Source organism: Arachis duranensis, chromosome 4, assembly GCF_000817695.3.
Source record: "Arachis duranensis cultivar V14167 chromosome 4, aradu.V14167.gnm2.J7QH, whole genome shotgun sequence".
Taxonomy (NCBI): domain Eukaryota; kingdom Viridiplantae; phylum Streptophyta; class Magnoliopsida; order Fabales; family Fabaceae; genus Arachis; species Arachis duranensis.
Genome location: NC_029775.3, coordinates 103,604,274 through 103,620,231, shown reverse-complemented (window position 1 = coordinate 103,620,231; position 15,958 = coordinate 103,604,274). Strand labels below are relative to the sequence as shown.

The 15,958-nt window shown below is 35.9% G+C and overlaps 1 protein-coding gene across 2 annotated transcripts; it reads left to right on the top strand.

The window, feature by feature from the left end:
* The first annotated feature begins 11,348 nt into the window (after positions 1-11,348).
* On the top strand, positions 11,349-15,083 carry LOC107485414 (thioredoxin-like protein YLS8). 2 transcript variants are annotated; one of them, XM_016105943.3, is made up of 4 exons: positions 11,349-11,528; positions 13,014-13,045; positions 13,198-13,340; positions 14,487-15,083. In XM_016105943.3, the coding sequence occupies exons 3-4, from the start codon at positions 13,221-13,223 to the stop codon at positions 14,793-14,795; spliced, it is 429 nt and encodes a 142-aa protein (XP_015961429.1). In that variant the 5' UTR covers positions 11,349-11,528; positions 13,014-13,045; positions 13,198-13,220; the 3' UTR covers positions 14,796-15,083. The 2 variants fall into 2 exon arrangements, with proteins under 2 accessions (XP_015961429.1, XP_015961428.1); XM_016105942.3 differs by having other exon boundaries at positions 13,011-13,045.
* Positions 15,084-15,958: the final 875 nt, after the last annotated feature.

The following is a 15,958-nucleotide window of genomic DNA, read 5'->3' as shown; positions in this document are numbered from 1 at the left end:
TTTTTTATTATCTTATTTTTTTGTGTGATGCTATTTTTTTTTTAGAAAATTTTTTGTAATACAATTAATTTTTCATCTTACGACATTATTTTCGATAAAGTCTTTTTTCATTTAACTACTATTGATGAAGAAATTTAAAAAAAAATATCAATTGAAAGTACATTCACAAAAATTCTAGTCATTTTTAAAATTTCGGTCATTAAAAAAAATTTCATATATAAAATTGCAAATATTTTAACTTACCATAAAAATCATCAAATAATAATAAAAATGGCTTATATTTTAATAATATATATAATAACTGATTTTAATGTATAAATAATATTTTTGATATTTTTTTGTTTGGTGACTAATATTTTTGATATTTAATATTAAGTTACTTTTGTCATGTTTTAAATTTTTTTGAGAATATTTTTATTAGTTGTATAAATTTATAAACACCATTTCAGTAGTTTACTTTTTTTTTTCATCAACTGTGGTTGAATGTAATAGTCTATATTATTTAAATCTATTATTATTAAATCCTAGATAAGGGTTTGGATTCATCGAAATAAAATAATTTTCTTCTACATTATTTTTGGACACAACGCATAAAATCTTTTTTTTTTCGTTGGACAAGAGATGAGTCATGAGTTAGTTTATTTAAAAATTAAAATATTTGTTTCGAGGGTTATCTAAAATAATGATTTAGGTCTGAACGTGAGGTTTAAACTTTTTTTAAGGCAGCGTCCGACTTATGCTGGTGCCAAGGTGCCGTCATCCGAGTTTCTCGTGAAGAGGTGAGGGGTGGTACCTGTAAGAGACTCCAATGCTTAAGTTAGCAAAAGACTATAGGCAGGATTTTAGTAGATTGGGTTCTCAATATACCTGAAAGTATAGAGTAAAATAGATAACTACCTTTTAGTGTAATTTCACCTTTGATGGTGAATAACGGTTCCTTTTTTCTAGAAAAGTTATTGAGATCTTTCTTCTAGATAAATGAGAGATATCTTAAGAGTTAATTACTCATTCAGATAAGTAAGGCTGGGTTAGTTGTCATTGTGCCCGACCTATGTGAAGTCGGGCAAGCATGGGGGAGACACGTTCTCTTAATTGGGCCTCTATTTATTTTGGATTTGGTTATTTTGTGAGTCAGGTATGAACAGTGCTCCTACTTAAGTCCAAATTTTACCAGGTCGGACTTAAGTATTAGTAGATCAGACTGATTTCTCGTGGATTAATAAATCAGGTCGGACAACTCGTCTTTCTGGATCACATCGGGTACTCAACGTGTTCAAAATCTGAGACGTTACGTCTTTTCACATCTTACGAACGTTCCTTTACGGTAACCTTGGTAACCACGTGCTATAAATGAAAGGTTTGCGAAATTACTTTTTTTTTCTCCTAATGTCTTATAAATACTCAATCTCTTTTTTTGTTTCTTTCTGAAACATTTGCATTCTTCATTTTCTCTCTTAGATTCTCCATAACTTATTTACACTTTAAGATTGAATTTCCTGCTTGAAAATTTTCTTCAGTCGTTGGAGATTTTTGGATCGTCCGTATATTTGCTATTCAAGTACTCTTCTACGCATTTCTTCACAGTTAACATTTTTGCCCCTTGTCTCTGTGTTTATGTTCTGAGCGATGTCGTTACTTTATGTTTAATTTGTTTTGGGGTTCCTATGTCATATTTGAAATCAAGTTTTGAATTTTGAAAGTTTGCTTCTTTTCTTGAACTTGAATTTCTGGAACTTTTAATTTGTTGTTGTAGTAAATGTGGACATGGGGTTATACTCCATGTTGATCCTAAATAATGTCTTTTTTATCTATTAAATATGGAACCTTTTCTATATTTGGAAATACTTTTTCTTAGTATTCAGGGGGTTGTAGGAACCGTAAACGTTCCTTTGTATTATTGAAGACGACCCGACCTCTTTAGACTTTTTATGTTGTTCTTCCTGGTTTGCTGACTTGTAGTGATAATTTATTCTTTTGTTGTATTGTAGGTATAGTTTTTATGTCTCGATTAGTAATTCACAACATGTCTTTTAAGTCCTGTTCGACCTGACTTGAGTAGATATATCTGTACTTACTTCTATCCCCATTATTGATAATGAGTATGCTGAAACTTTTCTTAAGCATCATAGATTATGTCTAAGTCGGAAGGAAGAAAGGAACTACGAAATTGTGGTCGCTGACCCTGAAGAAAAGGTCTATTTTTCCCAACTTGACAAGTTAGATCGCTATTTCATTTATGTGTATGATTGCTTTTTCTCAAGATTAGGAGTTACCCTTCCCTTTCTGATTTTGAATCCAAGATCTTTAAATTCTATAATGTTTCTCCTCTCAACTTCATCCTAATTCTTAGAGTTTCTTGAAAATATACCAGCTCCTTTGCCGGGAGCTTAGTGTCCTTCCTTCTCTTAAAGTTTTCTTTTATCTTTTTGTCTTCACCAAGTCTTTTAGCTTCAAGAAACAGGGCTGGATCTCTTTCTGAGTTATCCAAGGTATGAATATTTTTGCCATTTTTTATCATTCTTTCTATGACTATAAAAATTACTTCTTTAAGATCTGTGCTGTTGTGGAGGGTGTCCGACCTTTCTTTCTAGGTGATGGGGACGGGCTCCTTTTTTCTTTGTATTGGGAAGAACATCCTGTGATAGTTAAGTATAATTTGGATGATTTAGATGAGGTTGAGAAGAGTGTAGTTGGATTGTTCCAAGAGTACTGGGATCAAGCTCCTTATTTGGATACCAAGAGATATCTAGGAAATCCGAGCCAACTTCAATCCGATCTAGGTAGTCTTCTTTTCTTTTTATAGATATGAATTTGTCAAACGTTATTAGTGACTAATGTATCCTGACTTTAATGTCGTGTAGAAAAATGGCTCCTAAATCGGCTCCTATGAAAATTCTTTGGACTGCTAGGAAGAATGTTGTTGCACGAAGCATAAAATTGAAAGAGGCAGGTAAATTGGATGACCTCTCCTCTCCTTCTAAGTCGGACTCGGAAGCTTTTGTCTCGGTAAAAAAAATTGCTAATCCGACTCTTCAACCAACTCCTCCTCCCTCTAGCTCAGTAAAACAAACAACTTTTCCTCTACCTTTCAATCCCGAGTTGAACCCAAAAAAGCGTAAGACTTTGAAATCGGGGTATTTATGAGCAGGGCTTTAATGCCATTATTGGAGCCCTTCCCCACAATGTTTTCAGTATGGATGATATTTTCATAAAGAGCCATCTTCAAGTACTTTCCTGGGGTGGAATTCAGGTGGCTGAGGTTTATATAGATTTGTTGAGAGAACTAGAAAAGACCTCCCTTGATGCCACTCAACGCACTTTGACTGATCTACAAGTTGAAGTTGCATCCTTAAGGGAATCAAAAAAGGAGTGGGAGGGTGAAAGGAGTCTCTTATTTCCGACCTTGGCAAAGCACGGATGAGAGCAAAACAATTTGAGGATACCCTGGCTATGGCAGATGGCTTAAAAAAGAAGGCTGAGGAGAGTTATATCAAGGGTTTTGGAGAGAAGCTGGATTTGGTGGATGAGATCACTAAATCTAGGGACAAATATGCCGAGATGGAGGAAACCATAGCTATGGGAACGGATGAATTGGTGGAAAATTTGAAGACCCAATTCTGAGTTGTGGCTCTTGAGGCAGACCTCTCCCTTATTAGTCCTGATAATGTGGTGGTGGAAGGGAAGATAGACCATGCGCCTGAGGAGGAGAAGGATACTCCTTTGTCTGACCCGAAGACCTCAGAGACTCGGGCTGAGGGAGCTTCTCAAGGTTTTTCGACTTGGATTATTGATGAACATATTCCTTCTGAAACTCTCCCGACCTTTATGTGTAGCCTAAAAACGTTTCTAACTCGACTTCCAGTGACCAAGTTCCTCTTCCTTAGCTTTTCAATTTTCTAAGTATTTGGATGGCCCGACTTGTAGGTCTATATGAACAATTTTAATTTTGTAATAGTTGTAGTTTGAACACTTTATTTCTTCCTGCTTAAGACCTTTTTCCACTACTCGGATGCGTGGTGGTTCTTTTGCTTAAATGAGTATTACTTTATCCTCCTTTACTTAGCCTTTTATGACTTAAAAATTTTCATTAAGTCATTTTGGTAGCTTTTGATGTTGCTTTTGCTAAGTTGGAAAACATGTCAGCAAATTAAATCGGACATTTTTGAATCTTTTGATTGGAAATTTTGTTTATCCTTAGTTATTTAAAGTCCGACTTTGAGTAGTCGGGCCTATCAAGTTACTCTTGCATTTTGTTTTAGGCCCAACTCTTTTAAGGTCGGACTATGAACTGCTTACATAATTTCTTATACTAATTTGTACCTTGTCGCTTCATCTTGCCAATCAGTCAGGTCGGGCAATGATTTTCGCAGTTTTTCGAGCTTAAACTAATGCGTTTGAAGGGGAAAATCAATAGAAAAATTATCTATAAGTAGAAATGATTTACATAAGTTTTCTTGCTACTAAGGATTTTTTTATTACCCTTAGCCCTTGCTATGGTGCCTCGTTAAAATCCTCTTCATGAAAATCCTTTTCGGGAAAAAATCATGAAGTCGGAAAAAAGAGTACACCAGGGAGCAAAGTATGCTTTCTAACTATAGTACTTCTTTAAGTTACATGCGTGCCACAACCTTGGGAGCTCGTTCCCTTTTGGATCGGACACTTTATAGTAACATTTTCCTAAGATTTCAGCAACCTTATAAGGTTTCTTCTAGTTTACAGCCAGCTTCTCCTTGCCCAACTTCTGTACTCTGATGTCATTTCGGATTAATATGAGGTTGTTTGTGCTGAAGCTTTTTTTGTTGACTTTATTATTGTACCTCAATGCCATTCTTTGCTTCAATACTTCTTTTTTTTATCCGAGCTTGTTCTCAGAGTTCTGGGAGGAGGTCAAGTTCTTCTTTTTGTGCTCGGATATTTTCTATTTTATCATAGAATCTGACCCATGGAGATTCTTTAGTGACTTCTATAGGAATAATGGTTTCTAGGCCGTAAGCAAGTCGAAAAGGTGATTCCCCAATTGTGAAGTGGATAGTTGTCCGACATGCCCACAAGACTTGATAGAGATCGACTGCCCATGCTCCCTTTGCATTTTGTAGTTGGCACTTTAGTCCGGCCAGTACGACTTTATTCGTAGCTTCTACTTGTCCATTGGCTTGTGAGTGTTCTACCGACGTGAACTAGTGCTTAATTTTGAGGCTTGCTACCAAGCTGTAGAAGGCTGAGTCGGTAAATTGAGTTCTATTGTCTGTAATAATGGAGTGTGAAACTCCAAACTGGGTAACAATGTTCTTGTAGAGAAACTTCTGACTTCTTTGAGCTGTGATGGTTGCTGAGGATTCTGCATCAATTCACTTGGTAAAATAATCAATCCCAACTATAAGGTACTTTGCTTGCCCGGATGCTTGTGAAAATGGACCCAGGAGGTCTAAACCCCATTTTGCAAATGGCCAGGGTGAAGTGATGTTAATGAGTTCTTCTGGAGGTGCTACATGAAAGTTGGCATGCTTTTGACAAGGCGGACACTTTTTAACGAAGTTGGCTGCCTCCCTTTGCAAGGTTGGCCAAAAGAAGCCGGCAAGTATCACTTTCTTGACTAGTGACTGTGCTCCTAAGTGATTTTTACATATGCCATTATGAACTTCTTCTAATAACTCCTTAGTTTTGGAGGTCGGGACGTACTTCAATAGAGGTAGGGATACTCCTCTTTTATAGAGAATATTATGGACCATCATATAGTTTTGTGCTTCCCTTATGAGCCTTCTTACTTCCCTTTCTTCTCCAAGAATGATATCGAATTTAAGATATTCGATTATGGGGTCATCCATCCTAGGTTTTGGTTGGATACGGTCATTATTCCTGACTTGTCGTCTCCTTTTAACACTGATGGTGGATCGAGAGTTTCCTGGATCAGGCTTCTATTGCTGCTCCCTAGATTGGTGCTGGCTAATTTAGACAGTGCATTAGCTTGGATATCGAATTTCTGAGCTATATGTTGGACTTCTATTTCTGAGAACTAAGCTAATTGTTCTTGTGCTTCTTTCAGGTACTTCTTCATATTGGGATCTTTAGCCTAATAAGTCTCATTGCTTGGGAGATTATCACTTGAGAGTTACTAAACATGATCAATCTTTCTACCCCGACTTCTTTAGTCAGCTTCAAGCCAACAAGTAAGGCTTCATATTCTGCTTGATTGTTAAAAGCAGGAAATTCGAACTTTAATGAGAGTTCAATATGAGTTCCTTCTTTGTTTTCCAGAATTATTCCTACTCCACTTCCAGCTTTGTTGGGTGATCCATCTACATACAAACACTAGGTTGTGGAAATTCCCTAGGCTTCTGTGTATTCTACCACAAAGTCGGTCAAATATTGGGACTTGATTGCTATCCGAATTTCATACCTTAAGTCAAATTCAGATAGTTCTATTGCCTATTGTAGCATTCTCCCTGCAATGTCCATTTTCTGAAGAATATGTTTCATGATTAGTTCAGATCTTTATAATGTGGCTTAGAAATAAGGTCGGAGCCTTCTGGAAGTATTAATAAGGGCATATGTAAACTTTTCTATCTTTTGATAGTTTAGTTCTACCCCCTGCAGAACTTTACTGACAAAGTAGATAGGCTGTTGTCTGTGTTCATCTTCTCGGACTAATGTCGAGGCTATAGCCCGGCTTGCAACTGCCAGATAGAGGATGAGTTCTCCTCTTAGGACAGGTCAGGTAAGTATTGGAGGTTGGCTCAAAAAAGTTTTAAAGTTTTAGAAGGCTTGCTCACATTCCTGAGTCCATTCAAATTAGTTCTCTTTTTTTAGTATTGAGAACAGAGGTAGAGACTTCAATGTTGATCTGCCAGGAATCTGGATAAAGCTGCTAACCTTCCATTTAGTTATTGGACTTTCTTGAGAAAAGTCGGGCTTTTCATCTCTAAGATTGTTGTGTATTTGTCTGGGTTGGTCTCGATACCCCTTTGAGTGAGTATGAAGCCTAAGAATTTCCCGGCCTCTACTACAAATGTGCATTTTAAAGGATTCAGTTTCATCCTGTGCTTCCTTATCGTGGTGAATACCTCAGCTAATTCAGACAAGAGATTGAGGTTGTCTCTAGTCTTGACAAGCATTTCATCCGCATATACTCCCATCAACTTTCCAAGATGAGATGAAAATACTTTGTTCATCAATTGTTGATATGTGGCCCCAACATTTTTCAATCCAAAAGGAATTACTACATAACAATAGTTAGCTTTGGAGTGATGAAAGAAGTCTTCTCTTGATCTGACTTGTACATCTAAATTTGATTGTATCCCAAGTATGCATCCATGAACGACAGATATCTATACCCTGAAGCTGAGTCGACCAAGCACCGATGCTGGGATAGGGATATGGATCCTTGGGACAAGCTTTATTGAGGTTGGTGTAATCAACACACTTCCTCCATTTCCCAGCTTCTAATAAGGCTTGCACTTGCTTTTTTACGACTTGTGCTCTTTCGGGGCCGAGCTTCCATCGCTTTTGTTTATCAGGCCGGGAGCCTGGATAAATGGCAAGCTTGTGACACATGAGGCTGAGGTCTATCCAGACATATCGGAGGCTTTCCAAGTAAAGAGGTCGAAATTTCTTTGTAAGTGCTCAATGATATTTGCTTTTAATTTTTCATCCAAGTTGGCCCCTATACTTGTTGTATTTTCTACCTGATCTCCAATTTGAATCTTTCCAACCATTCCTTTAGGTTGTAGACGTAGTTCTTTTCGTGCACGGATACCACCAAATTTAATAGTATTGACCTCCTTACCCTTTGTACTGCCCCCTAAGTTGAGGCTTTCATTGTAACATTTTTCTTGCTAATTTCTTATCTCCTTTTACAGTGGTAATTCCTTCTGCAGTTGAGAATTTCATGCAAAGGTGAAGTGTAGAAATGATCGCAACCAGTCGGTTTAAGGTGATTTGACCTATCAAGGCATTATAGGCTGATGCTACATCAACTATGATGTAGTTAATGCTTAAAGTTCTGGATTTCATATCTTTGCCAAAAGTCATATGTAACAAAATGAAATCAAGAGGTTGGATCGGCGTATCTCCTAACCCAAAAAGGTTGTCCATATAAGCCTTCAGTTCCTTTTCTTCTAATCCGAATTTGTCAAAAGCGGATTTGAATAAAATGTCGACCGAGCTTCCTTGATCCACCAATATTCTATGGAGGTTTGCATTAGCAAGGATCATTGTGATTACCACAGGGTCATTGTAACCAGGTGTCACTCTTTGAGCATCTTCCTTGGTAAATGAAATAGTTGGTAAATCAGGAATTCCGCAATCTTCCACGACTTGGTATACTTTCTTGAGATACCTTTTGCGTGAGGATTTAGTAATTTCTCTCCTGCAAATGCTCCATTTATTATGTGTATGTGCCTATCCGGGATTTATGGTGGCCGGTCTCGCCGACCTCTATCTTCATCACCTTTCTTCCTCTTCCCTGGGTCGTCCGATCTTTTCGCGAGGTATCTATCTAGCCGATCTTCTCTAGCCAACTTTTCTATAACATTTTTCATATCATAACAATCATTCATAGAATACCCATATAATTTGTGATACTCGCAGTATTCCGTTTGACTTCCAGTCTTTTTGAGTTTAATTGGGCGGAGAGGCGAAAGTTTTTCAGTGTGACAGATCTCCTTGTAGATATCAACAAGAAAAATTCGGAGTAGCGTGTAATTGTGGTATCTCCGAGGTTTTTACGAGTTGTATTCTTCTTTTTTCTTTGTCTCCTTATCCATATCCCGATCTTGGTAGGGAGGTTTGGCCTTGGGACTAGATCTCTAAGTTAGGAGTTCTCCTCCATGTTGATATACTTCTCTGCCCACTTTTGTACTTTATATAAAGAGGTCGGATGCCGCTTTGATATGGATTGAGAAAATGACCCTTCTCTAAAGTCATTAGCAAATCCCATTATTACTACTTCAGGAGGCAAATTCTGTATTTCTAAGGAGACTTTGTTAAACATTTCCATGTAAGTTCGGAGAGTCTCTCCGATTTCTCGTTTTACCTATAAGAGACTTGGAGCATGTTTGACTTTGTCCTTATGAATTGAGAATTGGATAAAAAACTTTCTTGTCAGATCATCAAAGCAAGTCACTGACCTGGACGGTAAGCTATCGAACCACTCTATTACTGCTTTGGTTAATGTTGTCGGAAAAGCCTTACAACGAGTCACATCGAACGCATCGGCCAGATATATCCTACTTTTGAAATTGATGAGGTGATGCCTTAGGTCAGTCGTTCTTTCAAAGAGATCCATGTCGGTGGATTTTAAAATTACTTGGGACCCTAGCCCGCATGATCTTTTCTATGAATGGATCTTCTCCTCGAAAGGGTTTTTTTGTCATTCCGCATTGTTGGTCTGATTTCATAAATCAGCTTCTAATTTTAGAAGCTTTTCCTCAAGTTCCCTTCTACGTCGTACCTCCTTTCGCAGATCTCTTTTGGCTTTCCTTTGTTGCTCGATCTTCTATTTGAATTGCACCAACTAGCCATGATGTCCGTGTACGAGTCCCATGATCTCAGTTGGGTGTGGAGGTTCTTCGTTTTCATGTGGGTATACTTCTGACTGCAGTCGTCTGCTATGAGAATTTCGTGATGTTCCTTCTCCATTAGGATTACTTGATCCTTCTTGTCGTGGGGGTATCATAAGGGTTTGGTCATCGTTACGAGGTTCTGACTCAGACTCGGATGCAGTGTGTCTGTCTTCAAATTGCTCGTTAAGTTAGCAAAAGGCTTTAGGCAGGATTTTAGTAGATTAGATTCTCAATGTATTTGAGGGTGACAGTGTATTTATAGTAGAATAGATAACCACTTTTTAGTGTAATTCCACTTTTGATGGTGAATAATGGTTCCCTTTTTCTAGAAAAATTATTGAGATATCCCTTTTAGATAGATGGGAGATATCTTAGGAGTTAGTTACTCATTCAAATAAGTAGGACTGGGTTGGTTGTCATTGCGCCCGACCTATGTGAAGTCGGGCAGGCGTGGGGGAGACACAATCTCTTAAATGGGCCTTTATTCATTTTGGGCTTAGTTATTTTGTGGGTTAGGGTATGAATACTACTAAAATGATATTTAAAAATTTATATTATTGAAAAAATTCTAAAAGATATGAAAAATAAAAAAATTACAAAATATTTAAAATTATGTCGAAAAACAATAAATTAAATATATATTCTTAAAAAGATATTAGAAATAAAATTTTGATGTGATTTATTATGAATATAAATAGAAAAATCAAACCTTTTCAATTTAGAGAGAGATGATTATATTTTATCATATAACGATAATTTTCATGTTGCGTAATTAATTTTTAACCCAATTTTTAATAATTAAAATTATTAAATGTCGAATATTTTGAATTTGATCAATTTTGTTTTATTAATCAATTATGAATTTAAAATTAAATTTGAGTAAGAAAATAAAAAATTATTTTAAATTTTATCTCACTAATCAAAATTAATTCTAAAAAATAAAAAATTATTTTGTACATTATATTATATTGTAGTATAGTGTTGTTATTTTTTTAATGATAATTATTGCTAAATAAAATGGTGTAAAAAATTAGAAGAAAATATATTTACTAATACAAAGGGATAATAATTTATTTTTCAATAGAATAATAAATTATTGAGTTATGGTTTGTCTTCCCACAAACATTACTCAATGATGGTATTCTAGTAATGTTTTCAAAAAATATTAACCAATTTAAACTTTTGTAGTAGTATAACTGTATAAGTCTACAAGTTTAAAAGCTTGAAAATTATGTTATAAAATGTGAAATTTTAACTAGTACTAACATTGATGATATTATTGATGATATTATTTTGATTTCAAAAATGAATATGATACCAATAAATGAAATTATTCATTCTAACTAAATTTTAACAAAGACAAATCTTTGTAAATATTATTATTGATGAGTAATTGTTCTACTTAAAGACAAATACAATTTTTTTCTGTGGTATTTTCTAACTCGATAGACCTTAAGGAAAAATAATATTTTTTTTAGATATGTTTTAACTCGACTGACGAAGGAATGGATGAATGAGATGACCAATCAACTAATCTAAATTAATTTAGACAACACTAATTATTTTGAATGTTTTTAACATTAAAAATCATTAAACTTTGATTTTAATTTTAATTTTATAAAATATTTATAGTGATAATTATGATATATTTTTTCATTTAATTCTCTTTAACAAAATTTTTTTATATATTTTTATGTATTAGGCGTGTAAGATACCGGAATATATATTAGTTTAGGACGACGTCGTTTTGTTTATTTAAAAAAAAAAACAAAACAAAAGCAGAACCATTCGTGAACCACCCCCCGCCCCTCTTCTTCCCCCAATCATTCGTGCACTCCCTGGAGACCTCTGAAGCCAAGGAAAACCCTAGCCCTTCTCCCTCTTCCCCGTGTCGTTTTCATCTTTCTCTTCCCCAGGTAGCTCGGGACGTCGTTTTCATCTTCGCTGGCTTCTCGGCTCGGAACCCAGGTTAGTGGCCCTGCTTTCAATTCTTCGCCTCCGCTTCTTCCTTTTAATTTCTGAATGTTCGGTCTTCTTCTTCGTTTGAAGTTCTGAAATTGTTCCATTTTTGTTCCATTTTTCTTGTAATGTTTTGTAAATTGTAATTGTCTGCTGCTGATGGATCTGTCTTGTATTTGCTGGTTGCTGATGGCTGTAATTTTTTTTTTCAAATTTACTGATGGCTTGATGGCTCTGTTAGTCTGTTGCTTTCAATTCTTTGCTCTTTTACTGATGGCTCTGTTACTGATGGCTCGATGGCTCTGTTAGTTACTGATGGCTCTTAATTTTTTTGTTCAAATTTACTGATGGCTTTGTTTGTAGTTGCTGGTTTTGCTGGGTGAAGGTTTAGTGTTTTGTGATTATTGGTTAATGTTTTGGTTTAGTGTTCTCTCTTTTCCAGATTTCCCTTCTCCCTGTATTTCTGCATGTTGCTGAATTGGTAATCAATAAATTTTCCTTTTTGCTGTAAATCGGGACTTTACTAGGATTTGTTAAATTTGTTGCTGTAACTTGAATTTGTTGCTTCCCACTCACAGAATCAGAACAGATTGCTCAGTCAGTGCTTGATTGATTGGCTTTGCTCACTGATTGTATTTGATGATAAATTTTAAATTGTTAACTTTTAAATTTTAAATTTGCACTGCCTATGTTACTGATTCACTGTTCTTTCAGTGCTTTTCGTTGTTGTTAATCATTGTGATGAGCTTTGTTAAAATTTGCACTGCCTATATTACTGAGTGTTCCTTCGGTGCTTTTTGTTGTTGTTAATCATTGTGATGAACTTTGTTAAAATTTGCACTGCCTATGTTACTGATTCACGGATTCATCCCTCTCGTTATTATCATTGGCATGAACTCCGAACCAAAACCCCAACTTTCTGGATAAAATTGTAACGAAAGCTGATTGGGACTTTTTCTTCTACCTAAGGTATGAATCAGAATGATGAGGCCAAGTTGTGAATATACAAGTGTCGACGGACTATAATATATATTGAGTTTGTGACATTAGAAGGGTGTAATAATAACAATAATGGAGTCATGTTATTTGAATATTGAGGTTTAACATTTAAACTCTCAGCTTCTCAGCCCTGTTTGATTCTTCATCTCAGGCAATTGAATCGAATCAACCAGGCCTTCCTTTTCTTTTTCTTTTAGTTGATTCTTAATTTTTCTAATATATGTAACTTTCTGAATCAAGTGGATCAGATTATGTAGTTTTCTTGATTTGGGATATTTTGGAGACGCAATAGAAGAGCTATTTTATTATTATGTTTGCTATAATAATATTCACATGTTCTGTATGCTTGTGATTGTTTCGGTGTTTACATTTTCTTTCCAAGTCACTTGCTGTGGTTGTTCTTTCCAAGTCATATTGGTTTTGGTGATCTAAACACGTAAGAATTTAGTGGAACAAAATATTGATCCAAAGTCATATCTTTGTTTTCTGCAGCAGTTCTTCTAAGTACTGTACCCCTATCCGTTGAGGTACACTCTCTTCCTCTGTCTTTGATTCTTATCATCTAACGAACTAGTAATTGCAAACCTCAAATTCTCTTATTATTATTTTATTAAAATTGTGTTAGTAATTTGATTTGGAAGGGGTTGGGTTGGGTTTGGTTGGTTTTCATATGAATTAGGGTTTGTTGAAAGAAGAAAGGAGATGTCGTACCTGTTGCCGCACTTGCATTCGGGATGGGCGGTGGATCAGGCGATTCTTGCGGAGGAGGAGCGTCTCGTTGTCATCCGCTTCGGCCATGATTGGGATGAGACCTGCATGCAGGTAATTCCTACCCTTATGTTTTTTAACATTAGAGTCTGGCTTGGATTGATTTTCGTGTATTGGAGTATAAAACTGAGTTGATTGTTGTAATAATGAGCTGTAAGTGTTTATCATCAAATATACATGTTTTATGAATTTTTTTTATGTATGTATGATCTAGCCGTTAGCATTGCTTGAATTGGGATTCAATTCATGTGGTTTGTTGTGGCTCATCAATCCAGCAGCAGTATAGATTATATGAAGGATTGTTTTCCTGTCAGAAAGACATAGCTTGAATCGTGCAGTGATTGCCGGTTTGCAATGTGTCCATGTGTTCTCTCGAACCCTTTACCTTTCTTTATGGTCTCCCTCTCTCCATAAGACAAAGGAGAGACAAGGAGGATGCCTTATTGTGCGCCTGCAAATAAATGGTGTGTCCTATAGAAAGGAGGAAGAGGTTCAGAGGAAACTAAAAATGGCTGAAAAGCCAAACATCGGGTTTTATGGCTAACTGAAATATAAAGAAAGACCAAATAACAGCTGACAAATTGAATTTCGAAACACAGCTTTTTGCCCGCTCAAATATTCAGGTACAACCCCTTTATCTATGTTCCTTTATGCTGAACTAATTACCAATCCACCAGGTAAAAAGATAAAGAAAATTATAGTCAGTCTTTCAAATTGACTAATTTACTTTTTTGCTTAGACCGTTGATGAATTAGTTGAATTTAGGTGATTATAATGTTATATTAAAAGAAAGTTATCTTTTTTTGTTATTTAGGATGTGATTCATGATTCAGCTCAACTCGTGGTCCTGAAAATAAGTTTGCAATTTGAATCTCGACGACCATGATCTGGCTTATTGAAATTGACAAATATTAGTAAATCTTATAGGACTTTTTATTCTTCAATGAACATGATGATGTTGGTTGAATGTCTCTGAGTGTGCCTCAACCAACCTAGTTTTTGTATGTTTATCCCAAATTTTGTAATTTTTGTGTCTTTGCATTTGTGCCTGCCTTCCAGAATGAAGATGTGGTTTTGGTTGGTAGTTGGTACATGTTACTTTGAAGTAGCATTATATTTAGATTACTATGACGAAACACCATAGAAATTGTAGCATGGTGTCTTGTCTTCTAAATAATAATTTATTTTTTGCTTGCTCAGATGGATGAAGTGTTAGCATCAGTTGCTGAAACAATAAAAAACTTTGCTGTAATTTACCTTGTGGACATCACGGAGGTTCCTGATTTCAACACCATGTACGAGCTCTATGACCCATCCACAGTGATGTTCTTCTTTAGGAACAAGCACATTATGATAGACCTGGGCACTGGAAACAACAACAAGATCAACTGGGCTCTCAAGGACAAGCAAGAGTTCATCGACATTATCGAGACAGTTTACCGAGGGGCAAGGAAGGGCCGTGGTCTCGTGATTGCCCCCAAAGATTATTCAACCAAGTACCGTTACTAAGCCTCACAAGCAAAGATTGCTGCTTTGTTGTAATCACCATATATTGTGCATCATACCTTTGATGTTTCTGGATCTGTAAGACAATTCCTATGTTTAATTTTTCTTCCAAAGTTTGCTTAGCTGCTATTACCAGCAATATATGGTGTCTTTACTGCTTAGCTGCTTAGTCTGTTTTTATCATGTTAGCGTAACAGTGCTCTGCTCTGGTAGCATGCAACGTGTTATTTGGCGAAAATTGCAACAGGTGCTCTTATTTATAAATTATAATCTATGATTGCAACTTTCTTATTACAGAATTTTATTTATTTTTTGAAGTTGATTATTCACCGTCTGTGGTAACAAGTTGATGAAGGCATCTTGTAATTATTTGAATAACGTATCATCCTTCAAAGTTAAATCTATGTATTAAGTTAACAAAATGAACAAGAATTGGGTCTCGTGCATGGTTTTTCACAGAATAGGGAGAGAGAGAGTTGATTATACTTTATCATACAATGATAAATCTCATGTTGCGGAAGCTTACAGTGCTTGCTTATATAGCAAGTTATTACATATTGCATAACTAACTCAAAATAGACTCGCTTGTAACAAACTACAACTAACTATAGCTGAGCTAACTCCTAACTATACAAGATGAGAAGTTGAGAGGCTATATCAGGTAACACCTCCGTAAAATTGGGAGTGTATATGTCCAACAATTTCAATTTGCGATGAATAGTTGTGAAAGTAGCTGGAGGTAGAGGCTTAGTTAGTAAGTCAACTATTTGGTCATGTATGGAGACAGGGAGCAAATGAATTAGACCTTCCATGAATTTGTCACAAACCACATGGCAATCAACCTCAATATGCTTAGTGCATTCATGAAAAACTAGATTAGATGCTATATGAATAACTAACTGGCCATCACAAAAACACTAGTTGGCTTTGACAAAGGTATTCCAAGGTCAAAGGGGATATTGCTTAACCATATCGCTTTCCTTGAAAGCTGTTGTAAGGGTCCTGTATTCTACTTTCGAGGAGCTACATGAGACTGTCATTTGCTTCTTGCTTTTTCATAAAACCAACGATGGTCCAAGATAAAAGCAATAAGCAAAAGTGGAGTGATGTGTATCTGGGCATGCTGTCCAATCTAAGTTCGAAAAGTCTGTGACATAGAGATCATT